At 54.4% G+C, this 14,189-nt stretch overlaps 1 protein-coding gene across 1 annotated transcript in view; it reads left to right on the top strand.

Moving 5' to 3' along the window:
- The window catches only part of HPSE2 (heparanase 2 (inactive)), a 104,766-nt gene that overhangs the window by 86,826 nt on the left and 3,751 nt on the right, over window positions 1-14,189 (top strand). Inside the window, exons 7-9 of the mRNA XM_036385234.2 lie at window positions 3,581-3,674; window positions 6,075-6,181; window positions 6,974-7,088. Coding sequence (XP_036241127.1) covers window positions 3,581-3,674; window positions 6,075-6,181; window positions 6,974-7,088 — 316 coding nt within the window. The remainder of the gene's footprint in view (window positions 1-3,580; window positions 3,675-6,074; window positions 6,182-6,973; window positions 7,089-14,189) is intronic.

Raw genomic sequence — 14,189 nt, forward strand, 5'->3', positions numbered from 1 at the left:
TCCTTCCCCTGCACCACGCTCTGGTTTGGCCATCCCAGAGTGGCCCAGTCACAACTCCCTTTGCAAAGTGTGTGATCTCATCCTGGCTTTCCATGGCACAGTCAAATGACAGTTTTAGAAATGGGGCAATGTAAGCAGAGGGGGGAGAATTTGTCTCAGCTTTGTATAATAGGCATCCAGAGTATAATAGGACACCCAAAAGTACAGGTACATGGCCTTTCCTTCAAGATGTATGTCTCATCTGGGATTTAGTAGCTAGATCCATCTTTTTCTTGGCTGACTCTTCTCATCTTCTTGCAGACTGCCTGTTCATAGTGATAGTGGCATCAAACAGGGGGACACGATGGCCCAGCTCTGTATGTAATTGGCCATATCTATTCTCTCCTGAATTATGAGAAGCAGCATGGTCAGTGCTCATGGTGTGCATGCTGATGTCTCCCAGGCTTCAGGGCCACTGCTGTTGCTGTGCTGTTCCCAGAGCCCACTGAAAGACCTGTCAACCTGTGCTGGACACAAACAGCTTGTCCAAGAGCTAGGTGTGCTCTGCCTCTGCAGAGTCGTGGCTGACAGAGACCCCTGCCCATGCTGGGGAGGGTCTGTCCATTCATCTCCTTGCTGGACTTAGGAGAGCAGGATGAGAGTGCCATGGACCCCAGGGCTGGCCTGGGGAGGTATTTGTCAGTGCTGGATTTCTCTGCAGCTGCTGCTGGCTTTTTTGGAGGTTGAAGAGTTGTGACTGTTTTAGGTTGTTGGTTTTGTTTGTTTTTTTTAAAGTCAAGTGCACTGAGTCATTGTAAATATCAGCAAAGCTGCAGCCTTTACTCCAAGGAATAATCCACGCCTAATGAGCTCTTCTCTTGCTTTAAAGGCCTGACAGTTGTTTGCATTTTGTGGATTTCTATACTGCCTATACTGACAGTTAAAGTTACCAAAAGGAAGTGCCTTAACTCAATGAGATGAACACTACAGCTGGCAACCCATTCCTGAGTAGCCAGGTATCAGCACAGACCTCAGTTCCTCTCTCTTCCTAACAAGCCTTGTGACACTGGAGCCATTTTCCCTTTTTCCTAGTCTGAGGAGGATGACACTACCTGTTGGCAACTGAGGACTTCCCAGGCAGATTTGCTAGAGGTCCTTGCCCATTTTATTGAAGCCTGTAATTGTCATCATGCTCTGTTTACACACCCAAAGCTGAAGTGTTCCCCTCCTCATGCTGCCAGGAAATATGCTACCAAGATTTCTTGATACTGAGGCAGGAATACTGATACTTTATTTCTGCCCTTTGTGCCTCTACCAGTGTCTGTTTCTTTGGGCTGGTAATGAAGGTGTCAAAAAAAAAATGTCACCATGGCACATATTCCATATTCACATATTTAAGAGTATTTCTCTTCCCTTCCACAGGGTCTGGGCTGTGCTGGGTGTATCAGCACCTCCCCAGGTGATTTTTGGGGGACAGAGCCTCCTCTGGCTCTGCTGCTGCTCCTCTCCCCTTGGCAGGGGAGCTGCATGTCAGAGCACACCTCTGCTTGGATGAGGTGATGAGGAGGTGCAAGCTTGTCTTTGCTCTCTGAGGGGTTTATCCTGGGCTCTGGAACCATACTGGACAAGGAGCTAGACCCTGCAGAAAGCCTGATGCATTGGAGGGGTCATACACAGACTGAGGTCTATCTAACTCCATCTTTTCCCTGTGAATACAACCTTTTTTTCTGTCTTTCAGCCGGTTTTCAGCCCAGGTGATGGGGTTTTTAGTCCACAGCAGTCTGAAAAAGTCATTTCTGCTCAGTTTTTAAGTGCAGTGCTAAACTCCAAACATCTGCCATCCCCAGAGAACATTGCTTTGTAATTTTGTCTTAAAAAGTAATCTGTGTAAACCCCACCACTGCCTGCTGCTCACAGATCTGCTCTCCTCCCAGCAGCCAGTGGTTGGATAGCGTGTAAGTGATCTGAGTGATTTTGAACACTTCCTAAACTCTCTCTGGAGATTATCTCTGCCCTTAGCACCTTCCAGTCACCATGGGTGTGCAGAAATGCCTCGTGCCTCCTTACCCAGTCACACAATGTTGGGGTGCCTGGCACGTTCCCGTGCTTGGCTGGGGACACAGCTGGGACTGCATGCCTCGGGGGGGCTGACACAGGAGGTTCTTCTCGTTGAATGCATTTGCAAGAAATAGAATTCTGCTCTGGGACAGTTAGGGACTTGGAGCAGTGAGACACAAAATCCTCTCCAAGCACTCATGCATGTTGCACATGTGCCAGGTGCTCTGTCTGAGGCTGAGTTAGCCCACAGCATCCTTTGGGGATGCTCCTGCATTCCAGCACCCAAGTGAATCAGCCACTACAACTGCTGTAGGTGCTCACTGGTGCAGATGAGATGCATGTCAGGGAGAAAGCAGCCCTGGAAAGGTGAATCCACCTTTCCTCAGAGCCCAGGTCTTTAGCTCATTGTGCATCTCAGCACCCACAGCTGCACTGCGGCCTGCAGGGAGGGAGAGGGCTCTGTGCAACTCTGGTGAAATCTGAGTGCATGTAGATCCAGTGAGGGATCAGAGGCAATGACTCAGCCCCACCAGCCCCAGCCAGAGCTGCTGCTGTTCCTGGGAACCTCCATCCCCCCAACGTGGCTCTGACATTCTCTGGGGCTTGCTGGGGTGAGTGGCTGATACACAATGCAGATTTGGGAGGTGAAGGTTCATAAAGTTTCTCTTGCAAAACCTATTTATCAGAAAAAGGGCTGGCCCAGGGGTATGCCAGTGCATGCTGCAGCAGGCATCCTGTTCCCTGCAAGACCGGCAGGAGCCTCTGGGAGATGTACAAGGGCTGCCATTTCTCTTTGCATGGAGGAGAGGTGACAGCCCAAGGCTCTCCCTCAGGAGGAGCAGGCTGGGATTCCCTCTTGACACAGGGTATGTGCAGTCAGGACAGAATGCTTCACCTTATGTCCTGGAGCCAGCAGACAGCAGTGAGACATTTCAGAGCTTTCCTCTCACACTTAGAGACAGATGATTCACAATGTTATGGGCAGCACTGTAGCTGTACTTCATAAAATCAAGCACATGGAGAGCAGGAATCAGCCCCCTGTATGGGAAACACTCCCTGGCATTCCTAGGCCAGAAGGTATTTCTGTGAGAGCAGGACTTCCTCTGCTGGTAACAGCCACAACTCTCTTGTCAGGGGATTCAGCTGAGGATTTTTCTGGAAGAGCAAACAAGAAGGTGTAGGTTGTGCAAGAGGGCTGCAAAGCCTTTGCAGGTGGCATTTTGCTCCCAGCCTTTAGAATACTACCCCCAGAGTTTCACCAGCAAAAGTTAAGAAATTGCAAAACTTCCCGTGGCTCCTGAAGTGCAGGATGCTCAGTGTTTAGGGTGTGTCCACCTTACATCCTGTTTTGGAGACTGAAATCTGCCAGACTGAGCATCTGTCAGACAGGCATGGCCAGAGGGCCAGGACAGGACAGGGTGCAAGCGGGGATTCCCCAGAGCAAAGGAACATCTTGGTATGGGGCAGCAGCAGAACAGGAGGACGTGGTCTGGGGACAGAGACACTTCCAGCTTCTGAGCTTGTCTTCTTATTTCCCTTCCAGTTACTACATTGATGGTCGAGTGGCCAAGGTGACAGACTTCCTGAAAACACGGCTGTTAGACACACTGTCAGACCAGATCAGGAAAATCCAGAAGGTGAGCAGGTGCAGAGGGTCTGCAGGGCTGAGGGGACACCGTGGCTGCAGCGCCTGGCTGGGGCACAGCTCATGGCCGGGGCTCAGCACCCACAGCTCCCAAGGCAGCTGGGCTGGGGCAGGGAGGGAGAGTGGGCCCTGTGCTCCCGGGGAAAGTGCAGCCAGGCCTGTTCAGGGCAGGGCTGAGACACCAGGCAGCACAAAGCCTGGCCCCAGGGTGGGGTGTGTGCTGGGTTGTGAGGGAAATGGCCACAGGCTGCAGCACAGCATGGGTTGTGCAGGTGTGCTAGGACGCAGGGCAGCAGAAAACACCATGCAATGCAAGGCCCTGCTAAGGCAGCTACTGTCCTGAGGCTCCCATCTGTCTGTCCTTGAAGGCAGCAGCATGTAATGAGGGTGACACTGAGCCTGCTCCCCAGAAGAAGGAGAGGGGAGAGCAGCCAGGTGGTACCAAACCTCCCTGAGCACAGCCAGTGCTATGTGTGCTCAGGAGGGGCTCCTACCACCACATCTTGCCCCACTTGCTCACAGTGTGGCTGGAAATGTTGCTTGCAAAGTAGTGGCAGTTGCATTCCCAGAGTGATTCTCACTGGTGGAGAATTGTGACCATTATGAACTAGTGTCCTTTTTCCCTGATAATCATGCTTTGACTGTGACAAAAAACCCAGCTGTTGCTGGCCTGTGGTGTCAGAGTCCATGGCTGGCTCGTGAGTGCTCCTTTCCTCCCTGTCCAGGGGACCCAGCTCACATCTCTACCAATGGGATACATGGCAGGGGCTCTGCAGGGTTCCCCTGCTTGGCTGATAGAGGGGCCAGGGCTGAGACTGACACACTCAGCTGTCAGTCCTGGAAGAAATAAGGAACACCTAGTGAGTGAAAAAGGCCTTAGGGACCAGAGGAGATGTCCGTCCATCTGTCTTGTCTAGGTTTTCAAATCTTACCACTCACCACAATGTCTCACTTGCAATTCTTGCAGGGAGAAACCATAGAATGAGTAAACAACTCAAAGAGGCCCTGGGAAAGGGGATGAGAGGGTCAGTGCAGCAAAGCTGGAGGAGAGAAGCTCCTTGCTGAACCCTCTGGCACAAGCTGGGAGTCATCCCTGTGTGTGGATGATACTCCTGCTGTGGGGGAGGCATGGCACAATGGAATCACAGTGGGGCAAGCGAGAGGCACCAGCTGACCCAGCCCTCACAGGTACAATGCCCTGCCAAAAGTGGTGACATGTATCCCACCTCTGCTGCAGGTTGGAACCTGCTGGGAATGGAGTTGGACTCCATCCACTCCCAGACCAGAAGTGGCCAGGAGCTGCCCTTGCTGCAGTTTAGGGGAACCCTCACACCCATGGGCCAGAATTTGGTGTGCACAGGGGTAGGGCTGGGGAAGGCTCTCCTGGGAATGCCAGTGTGGCTGAGCAAAAGCACAGCACTGGGTGCTAATGGCCTCCAGCTTGGCTCTGAGTCCCTGCATCCTGCCGGGGCTGATTAGAGCAGCTGGACTTGTCCACTTGCCTGTTTTATTGCTTCCTCTCCGGCCGGGAAGGTGGCGGGCTTAGATAATTACAGGCAGGATGCCAACACCTCTGGGGCTTCAGGCAGGGCTGTCGGCTCTCACAGGCTGTGAGTGGGAGGCAGCCCAGAGCTGGCCTATTTAACATCTTTGAGGGATCCCAGTCCATCCAGCACATTCCAGCGCTCCTCACTAATGGGGCAGGATCCATCAGGCTGCTCAGAGCATTCCTGGGTTTGCAGACATCTGGTCTTGGGAGCTTGTCACCCAGCCTGGAGAAGTGGGACTGCAGGAGAGGGGACAGGGTGTGGTGCCGAAGGTTGCTCGGGCTGGGAGGGGGCAGGTCTGGCCAGCTGAGTATCCCACAGGTGTCTGCACTGCTGGCTGAAGCCTGCTGAGGGGTGGGCAGCATGCTCAGACCTGCATGTCCCACCTGTGCCATAGACCCCTCAGGTGGCCAAGCAGCCCCTGCTCAGCTGTGGGTCTGACTGTCCCATTGGGGCTCGGGGGCGACCCACGGCTGACAGCGACCTTGACAGGGGTATGGCGAGCTAAGGTGACATGAGAGGGCAGTGTGTGGGACAGAGTGCATGGGGACACCACAGGGGAAGAGCAGGATCTGGGACTGGAAACATGAGAGTATGTTTGGGAGCAGCTCCAGAAGATGCGAGTGGATGTGTTGGCAATGGAAGGAAAGAGTGAGGAATAGTGTCCCCCCACCCAGCCAAGGTAAGGACACAGGGGCACACGCCATGGCCAGGCAGGCACTGACTGTCTACCAGCACCATCACCAAAGGTCTGCACAAGTCTTCCATGAGACAGGAGATGTCTGCCTTGGCTTTAAATCACAGGTGCACCAGAGTAATTTTGGTTGCTTTTGTCTCTCACGCAGGTAGTGAACACGTACACGCCAGGGAAGAAGATCTGGCTGGAAGGTGTTGGCATGACCTCAGCTGGAGGCATGAACAACCTCTCCGACTCATACGCAGCCGGGTTCCTGTGAGTGACACTGGTTTGGCACCCCCAGGGCACTGCCCCCCGTGGGCTCTGCAGGCTGAGGTGCTGCAAAGGCACTGCAGCTGGAAGAGGGCAAGCTGCAGGCCCAGAGACCCCTTCAGTACTCCCTGGCAGCCTGAGTGTTAATTTCTCCATTTCGTACCTAGTATCCCTCCTCAGCTCTGCTTTCCATTTTCTCTCCTTTGAAGCTACAACCATTCCTGGCTCCTGGGGCTTGTCCACTGGCACAGCCCCATGGCCTGGACATCCTGCTGCAAAGCCCCAGTTCAGATCTTCAGAGCTGGCTGTGATCATGAAAGATGGAGGAAGATTATCTGAGCTTTGCAGGGAAGCACAGGGACATGCCTGGGCTATCAGGGCTGTAGCAGGCTGTGAGAATTGAAGATCTTGCCCAGGGAATGTGAGAAGACAGGCCAGTGCAAAGGTCTGCTCTGCCCTGCTCAGACAGAGGGTGCAGAGTGCTGGCAGGCTGGGGGAGCACCTCTGGCAGAGGGCTGAGATATTGGGGTGCACACAGGGGCTCAGGCACAGGTTTGGGACGTGCAAGCTGTGCACAGCTGGGGCAGGGGGAGAGACATGCAGACTTGCTGGGACAGGGATAGTGGGAGCCAGTTCATAAAACCATCAGGAGGCTTCAGCTCAGGTGCTGGAGCAGGGACTAGGTCATATGCATGAGAGCAGCTGTGCCACTGGGACCAGGCAGTCCCCCCCAGTGTTCCCCCGTGGTGCCCCTGCCCCTCCATGGTGCCCTGGCTCTGTTCCCTCTGTCCCCAGGTGGCTGAACACGCTGGGCCTGCTGGCCAGCCAGGGCATCGACGTGGTGGTGCGCCATTCCTTCCTCGACCACGGCCACAACCACCTGGTGGACCAGAACTTCAACCCCTTGCCGGTAGGTCTGCCCAGGGATGTCATGCTGCTGCTGGCTTCTCCCTGCACGTTTGGGGGGATTCTCTCCTTGTGGCCTCTCTGAACTCTGCTGGGAAATGAATTTTCCAGATCTGTTCCTGACAGTGTTAATAGGAGATGTTGGTTCATGTCGAGTGTGACATGTTGGAGGCAGATGGGAGAGCGACACCTCTGTAGCTGAAATTTCGTCTGATGCCCCAGGGTTGTGGCACAGGAGAGAGGCTGGTACCACTGAGGGGTACCAGGGCAGGTGGGAGAGTTGGAGGGGTGGATGGGGTGCTGGCCCAAGGGAAGCCAGGCTGGAGCTTCAGCACCTGATTTCAGATTTCTAGAAACCAAGGCGAAAGCTTCACAGTGAGTAGTGATCTCATCAGTGCCCCACAACATCCCTCACTCCTCAGCAACACCTGGGCAGAGGGAACTCCCAGAACACATGGTGCTGATAAGGAAACCATATGAAAGAACCTGTTAAAAGTAGCAGGTTTCCTTTTCCTCTGGGGGTTAGTAAATATACTGCCTTGCAAGCAGAGAGCCTGGCAGAGCAGCTGAGTGCTCTGCATCTCTCCTAGAAGGGATTTATTGGTCCATGACCCAGCAGACACTGCCAGCAGGATGGGGATCCCTGTTGGAGGTGTGCACAACCTGACACTGTGAGCCTGCCCTTGATGCTGTGCTGGGCTCTCAGGGGTGGCTGCAGGAGAGCAAAGTCTGAGGGAGCTGCATCTCAGCCAGCTCTGCCTGCTCAGGCAATGAAAACAGCATCCCTGAGCATCAGGCTGGCTCCAGAGAGCAAATCAGTGAGCAGGAGAGCATGGCCTCCTGCCTGTGCTGCTCTGGGTATCTCCTGGGGCACCTTGGTGTGTTCCCACATGCAGCCTTCCAGCAAGCTCACCTGCCAGCTCTGGGGGCCCAGCCTAGGGGGCTTTGAGATGAACCTGAGCTTACAGCTCAATGGATTTCTCCTGAAGAACCTGGATTTCCCTGACCAAGCCACATCACCCCCTTTCCCAGGGCTTCAGGACCCCAGATTGCTCCTGGCTGGATGGGTGCGGGCCAGCTCCTGCCTGCTGAGTGCACAAGGGTGTGGCAATCTCTGCTGACACAGGGGGCAGAGGGTGCCCATGGCCAGCTCTGCTGGCACAGGGGGCAGAGGGTGCCCATGGCCAGCTCTGCTGGCACAGGGGGGGCAGAGGGTGCCCGTGGCCAGCTCTGCTGGCACAGGGGGGGCAGAGGGTGCCCATGGCCAGCTCTGCTGGCACAGGGGGGGCAGAGGGTGCCCATGGCCAGCTCTGCTGGCACAGGGGGCAGAGGGTGCCCATGGCCAGCTCTGCTGGCACAGCAGGGCAGAGGGTGCCCGTGGCCAGCTCTGCTGGCACAGCAGGGGCAGAGGGTGCCCATGGCCAGCTCTGCTGGCACAGCAGGGGCAGAGGGTGCCCGTGGCCAGCTCTGCTGGCACAGCAGGGCAGCAGCCCCAGATATCAGCTGGAGAAGGAATGCAGTTCAGAACGGGATTGGAGCCAGGGAAGGAGTTAGAGGAATAAACCCCAGGCTGATAAACACAATGGAAGTCTTTAACTTGGATTTTGCTGTTGTTTTAAAGATAAGTCTCCCAGTAAGTGAGGTGCCAATTGCTGTCATCATTGTTTCCTCACTCTCCCATGTTCTTCAGCGCCGATCCCACATCCCACCACTGTGCTCCTGCACAAACTCAGGCAGGTGCTTCCACAACCTCTTTCCCTCCACTCCTGCGCTATAGAAGAGCCACGGACAGGTGAAAACCGACAAAGGGTTTAAAAAGCTGCCGTAAAGCCCGGCAAGACCGGGCAGTGACCCGCTCTGCGGGACGGCGGCTGCTCTTTTCCCGTGGGAGCTGTCAGGAGATAAAAGCCGCTGGCTGTACCTGTGCGGGGCCGGCGCTGTGAAATACAATCTGCTCATTAGCTGCCGTGACAAAGAGGTTTCCGCACGCCGGCTGGGCGTGAGGCAGCTCTCAGCTGCCTGCTGAGAGAAGGGCTGCACCGCCACGGCATCAATCACAGCTCCGGCTGGCAGCTCCTCAGGGAGATGGGAGCCAGGCCCGGGCTCCCCAGAGCCGCCTTTGCACCTCCTTCTCCTCCCTGCCCCTGCTGCTTGTCCAATAAGAGGATGGTCTCAGGTGGCAACAGGCACCGAAGCTTTGCAGTGAAATTAGGAAGATGCTCACATCTCTGCTGGGCTTCCCATACTCAGCTGACTCATGAGCTAAGCGACATCTTGTGCCTTTTGGGACATTTTGCAAGAGACGTGGTCCTTGTGTGCCCCTCCAGGTCCTTCACCCATGGAAGGGCAGCTTGAGTGCCCATTCTGGTTGCCAGAATTGCCTGTCCACTCTCCCTCTGAGCTCAAGTGTTTTACTGCCTTGTTATTTTTGAGATAACATTTTCATGTATGGTTGGAGTGCTTTTTCTTGCTGAGTGATTGGAGCAGTCAGCTGTATAATAGTCAGAGAAGCCCTTCAAATAAAGCCTTATGCAGGTACATCAGTCTGCCTGCCTGCACTTAAACCTGTACATGTGTGGGAGTAAGGAGTACAGGGAAGGAGGGCAGGAGCAGCACTAATATTTGCTCGTCACAGGGCAGTGCCTTTGAAATGCTGATCCAGCATACAGTACCTCTAGGATCATTTCAGGCATGCAACGTACATACTCTATCTCTCTTTCCTTAATATCTCTCTGAAACAGTCCAGAGGGAAGCAATACATTTATTTCACCCCAGGCAGACATGAGATTTCTCTTCAGATTCTTACAGAATGTTAAAGACGTTTTTCAGTGCTCTTCCACGTGGTACTCACCTCTTTTTTATCCATCCTTGGTATTGATTTCTGCTCCTTTAATGTACAATGCTGTAAGGTTATATCTATGCAGAGAAAAAACTTGGGTATATTTCTAGGCAGGACTTGAGGAACACAAACCCCATGGAAAAGCCAAAGCTGGAAACCAGATTTCCATTTCCTGTGGCTCCTCATGGACCTTCCTCTAATGACTCTGGGCAGGGAGATACTGAGTTCAGTAGACACTTAAAGTTCTTTTCTGCATATAAGATTCATATGCAGGATGAGAAAGTCCCAGAGGGATCAAGGGTGAATGGACAGCAGGGGCTGCCTGCTCAGCTGTGGTGGTAGAAGACAATATGATATTGCCTGTGAATTGATGGTGTCCTTGAGAAAGCATCACAGCAGTGCGAAGGGCTGTGCCCAATGGTGCTGTGATCAGATGCTTGGATGCTGCTGGTGATTTTTCACCTCCTTGGCTTTGCCCAAAGGCACTGAGGAGAACTCAATGGGAAAGAACATGACTCTGTCCTGGAGGAGGGAGGACCCTGGGCTCATATCAGGTCTGTCTGACCTGTCCCGAGCACCTCCGCATTAGGGGATGGGTTGGGCGCCCCCAGTTTCCGGGCCCAAGGAGGCAAGGGGCCCTCGGTGAGGTGCCAGGAGCAGGAGCGGGTCCCCGGCCGTGCTCCGCCTGCTGCACGTACTCGCTCCCCGGTGCGCTCATTAGCGGAGCTGCTTTGGCAGGAGGCGCCGCTAATTGCAGCGGAAGGTCCCAGCCGTCCCCGGTCTGTCCCTCCCCCGCCCCTGCGCTCCCCTGGCCAGGGCTGCGGGGGCCGGGTCCTCGCCCAGCTGTGCCCATGCCCATCCCGGCACCAGCGGGGTTCAGCCCTGCTGCTGCACCCGCTCCTCTGCACATCTCCCAGCGTCACCGCGCTGCACACACGCGGAGCCGAGCACCGGGGCAGGAGCACGGCCGCTGCTCCCCGCAGGGACCCTCGGCTCCGGGTCACTGTCTGGGACCGTGTGCCATGCAGGCAGAGGCACGGGCCCAAGTCTGAGAGTGACAAAGGGTGGGGAGAGGGAGCAGGTTCAATGGAGCTTGCACACACACATGGAAGCTGTTCCTGAGGACTGTAAATCTGTGCGCGGGCGTCTGGCACCCCCATCTGCCCTGCACGCTAGAGCACTGACTCTGGTGGGAGTGATGCCTGCAGACAGGGAAGGGGTGAGAGGGGCAAGGGTTGGCAGGAACTGTTGTTAGAGGATGTTTGCTCTGGCCACAGATGGGAGGGGTGAAGTCCCGGGCAGTTCAGGTGTGCACAGGGGAAAAGCTCTCCCATGAGATGTCAAGCTAAAGCATGGTCTGCTGAAGGGCAGAGTGGAAATGGTGCCCTGTGGAAGTCTTCCAGAGAGCCTTGGCACAACTGCCTGGAGCAGGTTTGAGCAGAGCATCCAATCCACTGCCCTGTCCTTTCTATCATGTCTCAGGGACTGAGGCATTGTCTGCTTTCTGCACCCTTTCTCCTTCCAGGAGTTCCAGGTTGTCTCTGAGGATCGTTGTATCCATGAATGAGGAGACAGATTTAAAGCAGCTAAACTCTGCTTGCTGTCACAGTGGGTTAAGGGGCCTTTCCCTCTTGGTGCACTCTGAAGTGCATATGCATGGACCCTTAAATGGATCAAAGCCCTGCTAGCAGCTCTGGCACCCACCCACTGGAGCTGCAAGACATGTGCAGAGCTGGAGCTGGACTGTTCCTCCTGCACTGGAGTCTGGGGCAGAAACAAAATGCATCTGGGACTGGCAGCAGCAGCTTGGTCTTGGAAGGATGGACACAGCCATGGCTCACATCTCCAGAGGCACCATGCTAGTGCTAAACCTGCCCAGCTTGGTCACAGAGCCAACCCAGGGCTGTGGATGAGATGGGACAGAAAGACCATTCCCAGAGTGGATTGGTGCTCTGGAAGAACAGGAAACAGAAGAATTGCATTTGGTTTCCAAGCCGTCTGATCTGGCAACTCTGCTCCCTTCCTGTAGCCTGCATCGCCTGGACCCTGTTAGGGAGAGGTGATGACAAAAGAGAGATTTGGCTGTTCCTCCATCTGCTCAGATCCCAAGAAGGTGGGGAGGCCACTGGCTGGAGCCAGGCTGTGCTGGGCAGTAGGCAGGGGTCGCGTCCTACCAGCACTCTCCTGTTTCCTGGGCAGGCTGTCCCCTCAGTGCCACTGATGCCTGGCAGCAATTCCTGTGGCTGCCACTCCCACTGTTGGAATTTTGCTGCAGACCACTTGCCTGAGGAGGAAGCTGCAGGAAGACATAAGGGCATAAGGCAATGCAGGAAAGAGTGGTGTGAGATGAAGTGTTTGCAGCCGTTAGAGCAGGAAGGAAGAGGATCAGCACAGAGAAAGCAACAGATGCCCAGGCAGAGACGTCAGCAGCTTCAGAGGACTGGTGGTGGGGCACTGCTGGGATGTGGCCTCAGCAAAAGAGGGATTGGTCGGCATCAGCTGACCTTTCATGGGCGGTGGTGTCTGGATCAAAGGTCTGTCCTGCCCAGCAGGGCAGAGCGGAGGGAAGAGGCAAGGGGCCCCTTGGCTGCAGCTTGTGTGCTGCCTCCTCCTCCCCTGCTGGTGCCTCTGGCAGGTCAGTCCACTTGAAGCTCCCTTGTTTGGGGCTAGAAGGAGCCTTGTTCCCCATTCATAGACTGTCCCCGGTGGTGCTCACTCACAGACTCCCCAATACAGCAGCAAATGTTACAGGGACTGCTCAGTTCTCCACAACCTCCACACAAAGAGGGGCACACACAAAACAGCAAACAATGTCCCTGAGGGTGGGGGCATGAGAGCTCATGAAGGCAGCATTAGTGTCTGAAGCTGGTGATTTTGACTTCAGAAAATGTTGTTCCCTTCGGGATGAGGCCCTGCCCCACTCTGCTTGTCACAGGACCTTGCAAAGGGTTTGGCTGAGAAAACCTTGACCTCCCACTTAAGAAGCACATAAAACTCAGGGATAATGTTAAAAGCAGCATTATCCAGCCTTGCTGGAGGAACAAGCAGCTATGGCTTGAACAGGATGTAAGGACCTCCATGGGGAGAAAGCTTTGGATGCTGAGAATCTCTTTAATCTTGTGGAAAAAGCAAGAACAAGAACCACTGGTTGGAAGCTGAAGCCAGATAAATTCAGGACAAAAATAAGGAGTGGGACTGTTAACAGTATGGATATGTAACTGCTGGAACAGGCTCCCTGGGAAGTGGCAGCTTCTCCATCCCTCCAGATCTTCACAACCCCAATCACTACTTTTCTGTAGTATGCTTTTGTCAAAAAGAAGCCATCAGGTTCAACCAAGGGATAAAAGAGCAAAGCCCTCTGTCCTGTGGTGTTCAAACCAGCCAGCCCTTACCTCCACACAGGTTGCTTGGACTGTGGAAAAATGCAGACGAAGGTGCAGTACTGGAGCTCTCTGTAACTGGCAGCTGAAACTTGAGTGTGCATAAAGCACAGGGGAAGAACTTGGGCGGCTTCAGAAGCAGGAAGAAGCAATGAAAAGTGGAATAGGGTGAGCCACAGCCAGCTGATGCTGCTGGTGACTTGGGAACATAAAGCCATGCCCTGGCAGCCCCAGCCAGAGGAGGTTGTGCACCACGGGCTCACAGCCTACTCGTTTGAAATTCAGCTGCCTTTGTTGGTTACAGTTCCCAGGAGACTGAAGGGCTATGGCTCTTTTACTCTGATTATCTGGTTGTGGAAACATCTCACACGTGGAGAGCACAGAGCTGAACAAATTCAGGTGGGCAGCAGAGCTGCTTTGCTGCCTCTAGGAGAGAGCGTGGGGATAACTCCTGCCCTTCTCCTGATGGCTCTGCAGACAGGAGGGTCTGGCAAACAGCTTTGCCCCAGGGCCTGCCTAATCAACCTTGTTGCCAAAAGCTGAAGTCTCTAAAACTTCTGCAATGAAGTAAACTGTGCCAAGAGATCAAGTAGGACCCTCTGGGCTTTCCCTCTCTAGTGGAAAGCTTGTATGTCTTCACTGGCCCCATGGGGCTCAGAAGGTGAGGCTCCCTGAGCTCTGCACATCAGCTCACTCAACACAAGCTCCCCTCCTGCCCACAAATCAGGGGTCCCAGACAGGAGACCACCTGAGGCACAGGAAGGCTCTGCCTTCAGGTGCTCCTCACCTGCACTACTGCTTGATGGCTCTGCAAAGTATTTAAACCAAGAAAGATCCCTCAATTCTCATGGGACTAATAACAAACCAGATTCCTCCCTGCTATCCC

Source organism: Molothrus ater, chromosome 8 (assembly GCF_012460135.2).
Source record: "Molothrus ater isolate BHLD 08-10-18 breed brown headed cowbird chromosome 8, BPBGC_Mater_1.1, whole genome shotgun sequence".
NCBI classification, from domain to species: Eukaryota; Metazoa; Chordata; class Aves; order Passeriformes; family Icteridae; genus Molothrus; species Molothrus ater.